Here is a 14,640-nt window from a genome sequence, read left to right on the forward strand (position 1 = left end):
TTAACTACAGTTTTCAAAATAAAACCTCAGTTACCAACTTTTGCTTTCTCTTTTGGTGGGGGTTCCTGGGTATCAAAGCGTGCACGAAAGAAGGTCTTGGCCAACCTCAGTTACCAATTTTTTGTTGATTCTCAGTCATTGATGCCTTTAGTTGAGGTATAACATTCAGCATATTCTTCATCGTCAACTTCGCCTCAACATATCCCTGAAACAGACAGTTTTTCAGAAAAATAATACAGGCGCAAGGACGCAAGTCGCACATTGCGTCTCGTTTATCACACAGGCGCAAGGACGCAAGACGTGCCTTGCGCCAGCTACTACGGACAAACGCAAGGACGCAAGACTTTCCTTGCGCCTATACCAGATTCTAGTTTTAAGCCCTAAAACAATCGTGTTCCAGTTTTTATAAAATGTTAGCTTCCAAATACTGTAACTTTAACAAATCTAGCAACACTATAAGTGAGTTTTGCATCACCAAGCTCGTTGAAGCATTTCATCGAACACTTGGTGTGCAACAAAAATTATATATCATTTTCGACATAGAAATGGAGTAATCGAACGGAGATAGTTGAAAGGAAACACTTACCTGTTCTTGTGACATCTTGATCACGTTTTTTGTCGGTTTTTTTTCTCTTCCTTTTTCTCAATCGTGGTGGTGATGGTGATGCTAATGGAGGCGGTGATGGTAATGGTGGTGAGATGTACTGATGGCGGTGGTGCTGGCGATGGTGGTGGTGGTGGTGGTGATGTGGTAAGTCTCAGAAGAAAGGTCGCAAGGGTAGACGGGTCGCAAGGGGGTCGCAAGTGCAAAGTTCTTTGTAATCGCCGTCGGTCGCAAAGTGGTCGCAAGAGCTGAGTGTCGGGGTGTGTGTGTGTATGTGGTGTCTGATTTCTATATTTGACCTAATTTTTTAACACAAGGACGCAAGGCGCAAGGACGCAAGTCGCAAGGTCGCAAGCGCCTTGCGCGGGCATTTTGTCAAGGTTTTTTTTTTTTGGGTACCAGCTCAGAAAAGTCCAAAAAAATGGGTATTTTGGTGATTGACCCATATTTATATAGAAACTCAAAATTTACTTACTCATTAAACAAGTAACATTTGGGTTTAAAAACTTATTTTAAACTTTTAAAAATATGTATATATATAATTTATTTTACAATATTATATTTTTGATGAAAAAAGAATCGATGAATTAATCAAATTAAAGTTAAATATAATATTAAATATTAATACTTTCACGAATTTTCTAACGTAGGGATGTTGCTAACATGCATAAAATAATTGTCGATGGTGGTTACACGGTGACTTTATAGTGACAATTAATAAATTGTAGTATACTTTCATACATTAACGATAACCTGAGGGTTGTCGTTAGTAAAATTCATATTTTTTTAGTTTAAGTGTTAGATTACAAAATCATTGAATATGACCACGTTAAACTAAATTTTATGTCGATGGTGGTTACACGGTGACTTTATAGTGACAATTATTAAATTGTAGTATACTTGCATACATTAACGATAACCTAAGGGCCGTAGTTGGTAAAATTCATATTTTTTTAGTTTAAGTGTTAGATTACAAAATCATTGAATATGACCACGTTAAACTAAATTTTATGTCGATGGTGGTTACACGGTGACTTTATAGTGACAATTATTAAATTGTAGTATACTTTCATACATTAACGATAACCTAAGGGCTGTCGTTAGTAAAATTCATATTTTTTAATTTAAGTGTTAGATTACAAAATCATTGAATATGACCACGTTAAACTAAGTTTTATGTATTAAAATTTTTCGCTCTCCCATGAAATATGTTCAAGATCCGCCACTGATACGGGTTATTCATTCCCTGGTTTAATTTCATTCTGTTTTCACATTTCATATTCTGAATTTGTGTGACCGTTTTTAAAGTTCTAGTGTTCTTTCTGTTGCTGTTTGACACTATCTATGTAGTATCTATTGTAAACCTTCGTTATGACATTAGAGCAATTTAGCATCAATTTTGTCATAGCTTCTTACTATTCAATTCTCTTTCATTTGAGGACAATCAAATACGGATATCTGTTGCTATTGGGTCAAATGAGTAGGAATTAAATAAATAGCTAAAAAGGAAACAAACCAAACGGGTTGAAAGTCGCCCCAAATTGTTAATGCCTAGTCTGAAACAGTGCTTTATTAGTAAGTTCAGTTTAGATGGTGGTTGAATAGTTTTTTGAACTCATTTGTATGTTATATCCTTCCGGTGCCATTTAATCAAGTCAAGTTTACTGTCCCATAACAGCTATTCGTACGACATTTTGGTCGGTCATAATTCATAAATGCTAGTCCAACTGGACATCTCATTTACAAGCCCTGTATTACAAAACAAAGCTCTTTAGTTTTTTTTTTTTTTACCATAACTAAACAAAGCTCTTTAGTTATGCAGGTATGCTTTGCTACAAATAAATCGCCATGCTTTGACACCACCACTTTCCTTTTATGTTTTTTATTTATTGATTATTTGATTATTAATAAAAATTTAATTTTGCTTTTTTTATGTGTAGTCGTGTAGATGATGTCAACTGAAAATTTAGTGAAGACAAGTTTTAGGTTGAAAGTCGTCGTTTTTGGAAAATCTGCCAACACTCTTCTCTACTTTTTTCAAGAAAACTAGTTATCAGCAACTACTTTGTGAAATATAATACTATATAATAAAATAATATTATCACAATAATATTTTAAATTACTGATAAAACACAAACGACATTGCCTCGTATTTGATAGCACCTTCATGTCTCTTATTTTTGTAGCTCTCGGGTGATGGGAAGCGGACTTTTACCTTCTCCTTTGGCGCACTTTCGGGTATAGACTTTGGCGCATTCATCTATATATCTGAGTATTGCATATATTGTTTTGAACTTCTTCCACATGCTTAGTCATTCGTGCCACAATACAATCTTCAACTACATTAGTAGTGTTAATGTTTATGTAACCTGAAGATTACAATTTCCGATTACGAGTTAGCAGATAAATTACATACTATCCTTGTACTTTGACTTTTATAGTCAAAAAAGAAACATATTCAAAATCAGTAATTATTAGACTTTACACATCATACCAAAATAAAATGGAAATGTATTATGTCATAAACTATAATGTGGATCTCATTCATTTTTGAAAATACTATACAATGTTTACTTACCATCATTTAAAATGAAAATTGAAGTGTTTGACCTCATAAAGTCAATGCCTACCATTTAGATTTATTGTCCCAGTCCAAACTGTGGAATCAACCTGCTTCGAGTCATTCTGCGGAAGTGAATAAGAACACTATTGTTCCTGCTTCCCAGCAGTGGCGATTCCGGATTATAGGTCAATGGGGTCCCGAATTTTTTTTTCGGTAGCACTTATATTTGAATGTTATTTTAGTGATAGTTTACTTTAAAAAAAAAAAAAAACTACAAATTCGAAAAATATATGGGATTCGAGTAATTAAATTTAGTGGTATTCAATACAATTTAAAAGAAAACCTATAAATCTGAAAAATATATGGGGTCCTACACTTAAATTTAGTGGTGTCCTATACAATTTAAAGAGTATTTTTTACCAAAAATTTTCGAACTAGTGGTGTCCCGTGACCCCACGGACATACTACTAAATTCGCCTCTGCTTCCCAATAATCCTTTAAAAATATTGACTGATCCCCCAAGTGCAAATATGGTTTAATTTTGTTAACTTTTAAACTTTTATACAAAAAAATTTAGTTATAAAAAAGAAAACATGTGCTAAATATTGTCATGTGTACTTCAATTTGTGTTGAACATATACTGATATACATACGACATCCTTCATATTTGACACTTTCTTTCTGAAAACTTAACGACATCAGTTATGAAACTGAGAGTATATGACACTAAGGAAACAAACATACAATTTAGAGCTTCAATAGTTACCAATTTATTGTGTAATTGTAAGAGATTTACAATAGTACCTGCCGACGTGTTTACGTCTAGTCTTTAAATTGTACAAGGTAAGCTTCAACAAACCCGTGCCGACGTGTCCTGTTTCTGCTTTACCTGGAGTATTTGTTTAACAAACAATTTCTGGATATCAACTTCAACTAATGCAACTTGAAAGAAACAAACGATACATGAGAAAAGCATATGATTTGAAAACATATCATTGCTTTGTAACCCAACCTCCTTTTGTGCAATCATAACATGAAATAAAAAATTACCATGTATTAAAAAGCACAAAACTTTGTAACATAGTTGGATCATCCAGAAAAAGTAACTGATCATCATGCCCGTCGCTTGCTCAAACGCCATGAATTGGGTTCGTTATAGCAATCATACAGAGGCTCTATCCGTTCTTGTCTTTAACGCTTAGACAGACCTTAAAAAGAACCTTGGTGCCAATTCCACAAGCCATTTTGGATCTAAAACAGTGGCCTCGCGCATGTATTCTTTTTTTGTCATCACTAGCTCATGGTAGATGACCCAATCCGGTTCCCTATCGAAAAGAGCACTACCAGGGTGTATGTAAACCGGTTGGTTCCCAACTATCGTACGATACCCCTCTTTTGGGTCCTTCCGCGCAGCATGGAAGAAAAACCCGGCTGTTATTGCCTTCCGTATCTTAGCAAAGTTCTTCCCAGCTCTCGCAACGTTCAATTTGTACCTAATCAGAAAACAGGTTATCAGTAAAATAAACTATTGATCATATGAGCAAAATTTCACATTAGAACATAATATAGATAACAGGAAGTGCCAAATAACAGGTAAAAAGGATCATTCTTAGAACAAATTGAATCGGGATAGCAAATAACATTTTGTCCTTCATTTACTTGAACTTCACAAATAACTAATGTTTTAAGTAATCATTGGGGAAAGTATATTATTACATTACAATATAAAAAAAGTAATAGTTCAAAAATGATTTCCAATGTTTTAAGCTTTTGGTATGCTTCTTAACCAGTTGAAAACATGGTCAATCCGCCTCCGCTTTATCCCGTCTCTTTAAAATGACCAAATAGACCCATTATCCAATACCATGGCCTAAAGCTACATGCTTACTTAAATGGGTCGAAATAGAAGAGCATGCCTAGGAAATTTATTAAACTAGATTATTGCTTTCACGTTCAGAAATATAATGAGAAACAATTGTCATATACATAGTATCTATCTATGTAATGTAAACAATGGAAAGAGATCATACCTGTTCATAATATATAAAAGTTGGTTTCTGACATCTCGTGCCGTCCTAAGCGATTTTGACTTAACAAAATTCTCTTTGCACCATGTCTTTGAAAATTTATTGGCTTTCCAAGCCTCGTAAACAGCAAGCAAAGTTAAATGATCTCCTTCAGGTTGAAAAAATTCAGCCTTTTTTTTATTTGCTTGGTCTTGTTTTTCCTTAGGTCTGTTAAAGATGTTCCCAGTGGTAATCATCGCAATTATGGTCAAAATCTCATCACTGCAACCCAAATCGACACTCGCAAGAAGCATCTTAGACAACGGAGGATCGAGGGGGAATTCGGCCATTATCCTACCCATATTTGTTAAAAGCCCTTCTTCATCAAGAGCTTCAAGAGTGTAAAGCAGCTCAAGAGCAGAAATCAAAGCTTGAGGAGACGGTGGGTCCATAAAATCGAAAGACATCAGATCATTAATCCCCATTGATTTCAAATTTAATGCTATAAATCCAAGATTTATCCTTTGTATTTCTGGAATTGAAGTAGGTGACATTTCGTTGTTAAAAGCACTTTCAGTGTATAATCTATAGCACCTTCCTGGCCCTGTACGTCCTGCACGCCCAGCCCGTTGCTTAGCTGATGCCTGAGATATTGGAGTGATGACAAGTGATTCAAAACCTTGTTTTGGGTTATACACATTTTGCTTAGCGAAACCAGGATCAATGACATAAATAATCCCATCGATTGTCAAAGAAGCTTCAGCAATATTAGTGGCCACAACCACCTTTCTCTTCCCAGGTGGTGCAGGCTCAAATATCTTAGATTGTGTTTCACTAGGTAGCGCACTATAAGCCGGTAATATGATCAACTCAGGAACATTTAACTCTTTCATTCTCTCATATAAACACTTGCAAGCATGATTGATTTCTTCCTCACCGGTCAAAAACAAAAGTATGTCCCCCTCGGGTTCTGTCAAGTGGATCTGCAATACCGTCTCCAAAGCTGCATCAAGATAGTTGATTGCCCGCTGTTTGACGTAAAATATCTCCACTGGAAATGTCCTTCCTGGAATTGTGAAGATATTGCAATTAAAGAAATAAGCAGAAAACTTTTCAGCATCTAATGTAGCTGATGTGACAATTAACCGAAGGTCGGGTCTTCTTTTCACTAGGCCTTTTAATAACCCGAAAAGTACATCGGTATGCGTTGTTCTCTCATGAGCTTCATCAAGCATAATCACTGAATACTGAGAGAGGTTTTTATCAACCAAAATTTCCCTCAGAAGCATACCATCCGTCATGTATTTAATCACTGTTTCCGGGCAGGTACAGTCCTCAAAACGAATCGAGTATCCAACTTCCTCACCAAAACGACACCCAAACTCTTCAGCAACCCTTTTAGCCACAGATATTGCAGCCAGCCTTCTAGGCTGTGTGCATCCAATCTTACCCCGAGTGGTGTAACCTGCTTCGGCCAGATATTGTGTGACCTGCGTTGTCTTCCCAGAACCTGTCTCACCAATAACAACCAAAACCTGGTTATCATTCACAGCTTGAACCAATTCCTTCTTCAATTTGTATATAGGCAAACTCTGTCTCTGTTCCTGAAGAGAAAGCTTTGACCTTTGACCAAATGTCAATGCTTTACCATTAGAATCCTTCTTCCATTCAAGCGTATCACGTGCAAACACGCCAACTTCCCTCAGATCCTGCGCAAAACACCTATCACCAGACGGGTTTTCCCACGTTCGATTCGGATCTTTAGGGATCGAATCAAGCATCGTTCTTTGTTTTAGGTCCCTAACCTCTCTTTTTTCTTTTATAAGAGCAGACTGCGTTGCTGCTGCACGACTCAATGAACCCAGAGGGTTTTTAAATATCTTGACCGGTGACATATCCATTGAATAATGACTCTTTCCTTGCAGAAACGCAGGCTCATCTTCGTTTAACTCGACCTCAAGCTCCTCATCATATCCACCTTCTTCTTGATACATCATCATTCCTTCATTAGCTTTTTCATCATCATACATCATCGGATACTCTTTCACACTCAAAACTCGTGACGAAATCAACCGACTCGTCACCCATCTCTCCGGTGAGCTCATCCTCCTCTTCAAAGGTCTCCTTGAACGAACCCCAACATTATTATTTCTGTCATCATACTCGCTATTATTGTTCCTAATCTTTTGTTTAGCTTCCAATTCAATTTCTTTCTCCAATGTCTTCGCACGGTCTCTACCATCACCTACATTCAGAGCAGGAAAGCTCGATTTTGATCCCCTGTTGGTATCCTTACCGGATTTAAATTTCGATTTTGGGGGCAGAATTTCATCAACAGTTTTACACGTTCGAGCTATGGATGTAATGTGTTCTGCCACAACTTTATCATCACACACTTTATAGGATTTGAGTTCCGTACATACTTTAAATACGGCGGAGAGATACGTTAGTTTTTTCAGAGTCAGTTCTTTAGTTTGAGAAACCATAATAATTAGCTAGCTAGGGTTTACAGCAAACACAAATTAATAAAAGCAATAGATTTTTAATTAGGGTTACGGAGTATACCTGAAATAAGGTCACGCTCGATTTGTTTGATTAGGGACGAAGGTAGCAAGATTGGTATGTACAACTATCAAAAGGTGTGTGTGTGTGTGTGTTTTTTTAACTATAATGCTGATTGTTAAATCAATGTTATAGAGATTGTTAAAAGGAACTCATTTTTATTTTTGTTATGTACATAACTACAGTGCTTTACGGTATTATACAGCATTATACAAAAATAGATTAGTATGATGGTTGTAAAGTAAAGTATGATGGTTGTGTACTTTACAAAAATAAATTGTGTACATATCATTCTACATTGTGAAATCAACAAAAATATACTTCTTTGATCTAATGTGTGATTCTCACACATTAGTTTTTGATCCATCTACACCTAATTTATTATTATTATTATTATACCCTTAATTATACTTAAAATAATAATATAAGTTCAACTTTCTAAATTATATCATGGGATAAAAAGTGGTGTGTGAGAATCACCCCCCTTAAATCTATTGTCCTTTAACAAAAAACACAATTTAATAAAAAGTGACTATCATATATACTTTTCTATTAGCTTTTCGTTTTTACTTTTTATTTTTACCAATTTTTTTATGTTATATGTATAAATTAGGGGCATAAAAAAACTTTATCACATTATTCGGTAATTAATTTATGACATTTTAAAAAGGAATAATAGACAATAGAAATAGAACGAGAGCAGTATTACATTACATAATACTAGTAGTATGGATGTGTTCTCGGGTACCGTCGATCGGGTTCGGGTTTCCGCCCGAACGTGTGTATTACGTGCAAATGATGAGGGTCGTTGAAATAATTGATCTACCGATGCCAAAAAAATCGCCGTTTAAAAAAAAATGTAATTGTAATTGTAATTTATAGCTAATTATTATAATATAAATTATATACTTTATAAATTATAATTATGATTTATAATTTATAATAAGAAAACACACTTTTAAATGCATTAAAAATAACAGTTTTAAGTTGATTAAACTAAATGAGTTGAAGTTGATGCATTTTCAAACACTAATCCTAAAAATGCTTCCATACTAGAAGTTCAAATTTCTTGCGAAATTTCTTGTACAAGTGGCAAGTGGTACATGAGTAATTCATAATAAAGTTCTTTAGACTACTTTTATCCATAACATATAACATATGTCATGAGATTAATACCGTACCACATCAACATAACATTAACATTTTCTCTCCATCACGTTACACTAATATTCATGACATACTCTGTTACCATCAAATGAACCAACCTAAATTAATTAATTAATACAACTTATTACTCATAATGAATAATGTACAACAAACAAAAGCCAAATACTAAGTGATCAAATATGCTACACAACTGCTTGGGCTAGCATGGCCATTCAAAGAGAGCTCTAATGGAGCTTGCTATTATTGGTGTCTTGGCAGCAGAGCTCGAAGGGGCTGACCGATATTAGTATTCTTACAAGAATACAACCTCATTGGGAAAAAATTAAGTCAGAAAGTACATTCTATCACATCAAATGTAACAAGATCAAATAACTCAAACAATAGAAATACACAAGATACTATTACTACTAATAGTTCAAGCAGATTCATTAGCTAACCGTTTCTTCTTGTTAACCGTTCCTTTCAAAGATGCTTTTGCCTTCCTCCACTCTTTCATGGATTCTTCTGTCCTCATAAACGAGCAGCTTCCCTCAGATTCTAAGTTATCCAGAGACATAATCTTCCTTTTTCTGTCAGTTTTCTTCTTCACAGGTGATAAAGCAACTTCCTTCCCAGTTGGGATCTGATTATCAAGATTCTTGTTTTCAGGTTGTGAATCCAAAGTACCCACTTTCTGTTCATGTTTCGTTTCATAACTTAAACTGGGGACAATCTGTGATATGCTAAATGAACTATTGCTTGCAGTGCTAATCAATTGTGTCCACGAGGACTTATGTCGCCAAAATTCACCTCTAGCTGTTCGAATCAAATCTTGATCATTTTTCACAGGTGCAGTCTCGTTTAATTTCTTCGAATAATCATAATTGTCAACCTTCTCTAACTTGCAATCAAGATCAACTGGTCTTGGTTCCTCATCTTCACGATTAGGTATGTCTTGAACAACATCCGATACGCTAAATTTTTTAACAGTTGCAACAGCAGTTGTTGTCAGTGGAACGTCAAGATTATCGACCACTGGTTCCTTTTCTTTTTGCTGCAAATCATTTGCAATAATGTCGTCGACAACTTCTGTTGTAAGTTCATCTATGTTTGTAAGTAATTCGGGCTCCTTTTTATCATCCTCTGATTTACTTTGGTTATTGTCAACCAAATTCTTCTTATCTATAGATGACTGATCTGCATCATCGCCTTTAACTTCGACTTGCGTTTTTTGAGGAATAGAAGCAATGAACTCTGAAATATTGAATGACGTTTTGCGCTTTTGGCCAAGCATATCTTTCCATGTGGACTTCAGAGACCGCAAAGAATTGCTTTCCGGTTGTTTTTTATCTGATTCTATTTCTGCTTTGTTGTCTATCTTTTTTGATTGGGGTAATTTTGTCTTCTTACTGAGTGGTGTAGTCTTCTTTTGACTACTTTCATTCACAATCTTTGGCTTCTTTGTAATTGGTTTCTTGGCTACAGGTTCCTGATAATCAAACATGTATAGAGCAGAATTAAAGATGGAAAATTTAAAGCTTTTATTAAAACTGGGTCAAAATGTGACGAATAAAAAAGGTTGCTACAAGTGGAACGATTTTAAATAAGCCCATGATGAAATTCTAATGCACACTTCATGAATAGCTTTATTCGAAATCTTGAATTTCTGATCTACAAATATAGTTTTGTAATAAAATTTAGAAACTTTAACTATTTATTAAAAAGGTTATAACATGGACAGAAAAAGTTTTCCGCTCAACCCAATTCGTTTAAAATCAGTGTAAATTACCAATTCAAACTGAACCCAGATTGGCCTGGTATCTGACCCGCCCAATTTGCCATCTCTAGACTAAATAGTAAAATATAACTCTCAAATATTATACTCACTAATCAATACCAAGAAATATAAAAGTGAAAAAATAGAAAAAAGTGACAATAACATTAAATGATACCCGATTTGCCATCATAGTTCTCATTTCCCCCAACATATCTGTACAGTCATTATTCCCATTTGCTACATTGATTATCAGATTATCTTCATCGGTTAAATTATCTTCCTCATCATTTTCCACGTCAACCAATTCATTTTTGGAGCTAGAACCACTTCTTATATTCACCGATTCAGACTTACCTATCACCTGCTTAGACGGATTTGCCCTTTCAAAGATCTTGTTCATCACCGAGTTCATAATATCAAGCTCTTTCTCGTTAATTTCATAACTTGCAGTGTCAACTTCAGGTATTTGTCTTTTACTGGGTGGGGGAAAAGCAAGTGAGTGCTCCTCACAATCACAAAAGTGGGTTGGTAAAGCAGGAACTTGAATATGTTGGAAACTATATTTGTGTTTGCCGATTCCAACTTGAGCTAGTGATTTCACCTATACCAAGAACTAACAAAGTCAATACATATCTGGCACACGTGACAATTTTAACCCACATTAACTTATTGGTTTATTGAGTTTTATCTCTAACAAGTCAAAGATGTGCAACAAAGAATTTGAGGTCAAAAGGACATTGCAATGTTACGAAACTGAAACAAACGTGCTTGAAAGTGATCTATTTGAAGGTTGTAAAATTCGCTAGTCGGTCGGGACCTTGTAGGGACTAATCGGCCAAGTAGTAGACTAGTCGGACATTGACCAGTTTGACTTTACTATAAATGGCCTTCTTGACCAAATAAATCCGAAATTGAGCTAACAAACCCGACTATGATCAACTAAATTTGGACTTCAGACAACTTTGACCAAATCCGGCCTAATCGTAGACTAAGATGACTACGTTATAATCCCGACTAGTCGGGAAGGGACTTTTACAACCATGACCTATTTTTGTGTAAAACCTCATAAATTTCCAATTCTTTTGAAACTTGTGTAATCATATTAAGCAATCCAAATTTTTATTTTATAAATAAATAAAAAAGTACAGAAGTCGTTTCATTTAACCCGGCGCACTTTAAACCCACACAAAAATACCTATTTAAAGCATACTACCTTAAGACCCATTACCCAACAAACCCAGTTTGCCACCCTTACTAAAACAGTTGTTTAACAACAAGATTATATGCAATAATTACCTTCCCTAGCTTGGGGAAGAATATGTTAATCTGTGTCTTATCAGCAGGTGAAGGCTTCTTTGGTTTTTCAATAGTATCACGACTTTTCGAAGCATCATCAGCGTTACAACTGTCGAATGCCTTTTTAACATTTTCAGCTTCCTCTTGCCACTCGCGCTTTAATCGTAAAAGATAGTGTTCCTTAGCCTTCTCAAGCCTCAGCTTCCCTCCTTTCCACATACATCCATTATACTGCCATACATATTGATTCAGTTACAATATTATTAATATTCTAATATAAACTGATAACAGTAAATAAATTCTAATTACCAGATTCTAATTAGGAAAATTACTTCACTAACATACTTTTACAGTAATAAGCGGGTAAAATTGATAGAAAGTTGGGTAAAGCTAGGTCCACTTCCCATAATTTTATGGGAATGTAGGATTATCAGAGATTTTTTTATTCCATTCTGATAAATACCTAATTCTATTGTATATACATAAGACACTACATAAGTTCGAATAAAAAGAATTAGCATATAAAACGAACTCTAAAATATAGCACAAAATAAATAAATAAATAAAAAAAGATGCACAAACTCAAATTTTCTCATAAAGCGCTAATCAGGTAGATCAAAACCTAATTGCATATTGGTTAGTCCACATAAAATTAAAAACTGGACACAACTATAAAAAAACTCGCCCAAACACCAAAATTTGGTATAAGATATAACATATCTGACATGTTTATCCCTTAAAAATGTGGCTGTGAAAGTGCTACTAAAGTAATCTTCCCTTAAATTAAATTAAGATACATATAGAGATTAATAGATGAACAGATAGATACAGACCGTGCTAAATAGTTTAGGAAGTGATTTATCGGATAAAGGAACGAAGTCGAGGTAAGCAAAACTACGATCTTTAGTACGGACAATATCGACGGAGATGACGTCACCTAACGACGAAAAAGTTTTCCGGAGGTCGTCTTCTGTGACGGCGCCGCCTAATCCTCCGACGTATATTCTTGTTTTATTGTCTAGGGGGGTTGCTTCTTCCATTGTTATCGAGCACACAGATGAAAGTAAGTCAGACTTTTGAGGTAATACGAAGATGCGTTCAACGACATAGGTTAGAAAATATGGGCCGGGTTAGTTTTGGGCCGGATATGTTAGCCCAAGAGTTTGACATGCTGTACATTGTCCATGAGAATGATGATTATTATGATTTGATATTAGACCATTTCTAACTCTAATAGTTGTAATCATTTATGGTACATTTTGAGTAATGTGGTAAGGTCATGAAGTGAAGTTAAATAAAAGGAAATGTCAAATTGAGTGTTAAATTTATGGTAGGTGATGTGGTAAAATATAATTGACAGCTTGATATAAGAAAAATAAATTAATAATATATAATAAAGATTAATGGTTAATTATTATTGGCTAAAAAAATTCTGACGCATTCTTTTCCCGTCAGATTTGCGACTGACGTCCCTTCAACGTTACGAGTGACGGTCCGTTAGAGGCATTAGGGGTGTCAGAGAGGATTCCACCTCATGTGAAGGACTAAAGTGACGCTCGGATATGCATGGTCTTAATGAAAAATTCTCTCTCTTAAGAAACGCTTCCCCCTTTTTTTTTTTTTTTTGAAATCTCTGGTTTTCCACCCATCTTTTTTACATTTTGAAGCCACTATGTGAGATCGGATCTTTTCGTTTTATTTTTCTTTTGTCCCTCCCTCCTTAACCAGTTTTTAAATTTTTTTGAGGTCCAATGACATTTTCCAATCATCTTAATTAATCTAAGGGGACGAATACTCTCATTTTCATATGTATCCTGGATGATGATTGCATTTGTTTTTTCTCTTACTAGTTCGGTTGTAGATCAGATTCCTTATGTTCTTTCCATAGATCCTGTACACTAGCTTTGAAGCATAAATTTTCCTCAATCACCTTCGTCGAATTTCTTCTCGTTGGTCGGCCCTTCTACGACGGTTTTATCCTTGTGCCGGTGCCCCTTTGGTATATAAGTTATTGATTGGTGGTTTGGTAGCTTACGAGTGTACTAGGGGTGATTCCTTCTCGGTGTTTGGTTGCGGATTCTTGTGGATCACCCGTTGTGGTTTCAGCCGTCTTTCGATTATATTCAGTCTTTCTTCGATGTTTTGTCATCGTTTTGAGGTGGTGATTGAAGATTGGGGACTTACTTGGTGTACTTCACGTGGTGACTTTGTTCATTTTCGTGTATTTCAATTGTTTTAATGTTGGTTGGGTTCCATTAGTTGGTTTGTGAGTATATGTGTTTCTGGTCAATGTATTTAAATGTATTAGGATCTAGGATAATTGTTGTATCAAAGATCGTTGAATCTTTTAATTGGATGTAAATTTTTCTTAATTTGTAACACATTAGGTCTACCGATTAATTTTAATTTTAACTTAGATTTTTTTCAAAAGAGCACCCCGATATCGCTAAATTAATGTCCCTTTGATATTATAAAACGATAAAATGTGATTCAACTATATTTCAAGTTACTACCACAAAGCCTTAATCTTATGTGTATTTGGCAAATAAACCGGTAGATGAAGATAAAAAGATTAGAACTCATATTTAAAGCTAGGAGATATAACTTTTATTTTATAATAATTGTTTCACAAGATATTAGAAGTTTAAAGATGTTAAAAAACATATATATAGAGATAATAAGTAAA

The 14,640-nt window shown here is 34.9% G+C and overlaps 2 protein-coding genes across 3 annotated transcripts; both read right to left on the reverse strand.

Moving 5' to 3' along the window:
• Positions 1-2,730: 2,730 nt before the first annotated feature.
• Positions 2,731-7,717, reverse strand: LOC139904068 (probable pre-mRNA-splicing factor ATP-dependent RNA helicase DEAH5). 2 transcript variants are annotated; one of them, XR_011778647.1, is made up of 4 exons: positions 5,198-7,717; positions 4,218-4,660; positions 3,972-4,056; positions 2,731-2,973 (listed from the first exon to the last, which is right to left on the reverse strand). XR_011778647.1 is itself a non-coding variant. In XM_071885999.1 (2 exons), exons 1-2 carry the CDS (start codon positions 7,657-7,659, stop codon positions 4,366-4,368), a joined length of 2,757 nt encoding a protein of 918 aa, XP_071742100.1. In that variant the 5' UTR covers positions 7,660-7,717; the 3' UTR covers positions 4,071-4,365. The 2 variants fall into 2 exon arrangements, 1 of the variants encoding a protein (XP_071742100.1); XM_071885999.1 differs by lacking the exons at positions 2,731-2,973; positions 3,972-4,056 and having other exon boundaries at positions 4,071-4,660.
• A 1,600-nt stretch (positions 7,718-9,317) lies between these two features.
• Positions 9,318-13,016, reverse strand: LOC139843032 (protein REPRESSOR OF SILENCING 3). Its single transcript, XM_071833117.1, has 4 exons — positions 12,788-13,016; positions 11,955-12,185; positions 10,834-11,259; positions 9,318-10,370 (listed from the first exon to the last, which is right to left on the reverse strand). Exons 1-4 carry the CDS (start codon positions 12,992-12,994, stop codon positions 9,318-9,320), a joined length of 1,917 nt encoding a protein of 638 aa, XP_071689218.1. The 5' UTR covers positions 12,995-13,016.
• Positions 13,017-14,640: the final 1,624 nt, after the last annotated feature.

This window comes from Rutidosis leptorrhynchoides, chromosome 4 (genome assembly GCF_046630445.1).
Source record: "Rutidosis leptorrhynchoides isolate AG116_Rl617_1_P2 chromosome 4, CSIRO_AGI_Rlap_v1, whole genome shotgun sequence".
Classification (NCBI taxonomy): domain Eukaryota; kingdom Viridiplantae; phylum Streptophyta; class Magnoliopsida; order Asterales; family Asteraceae; genus Rutidosis; species Rutidosis leptorrhynchoides.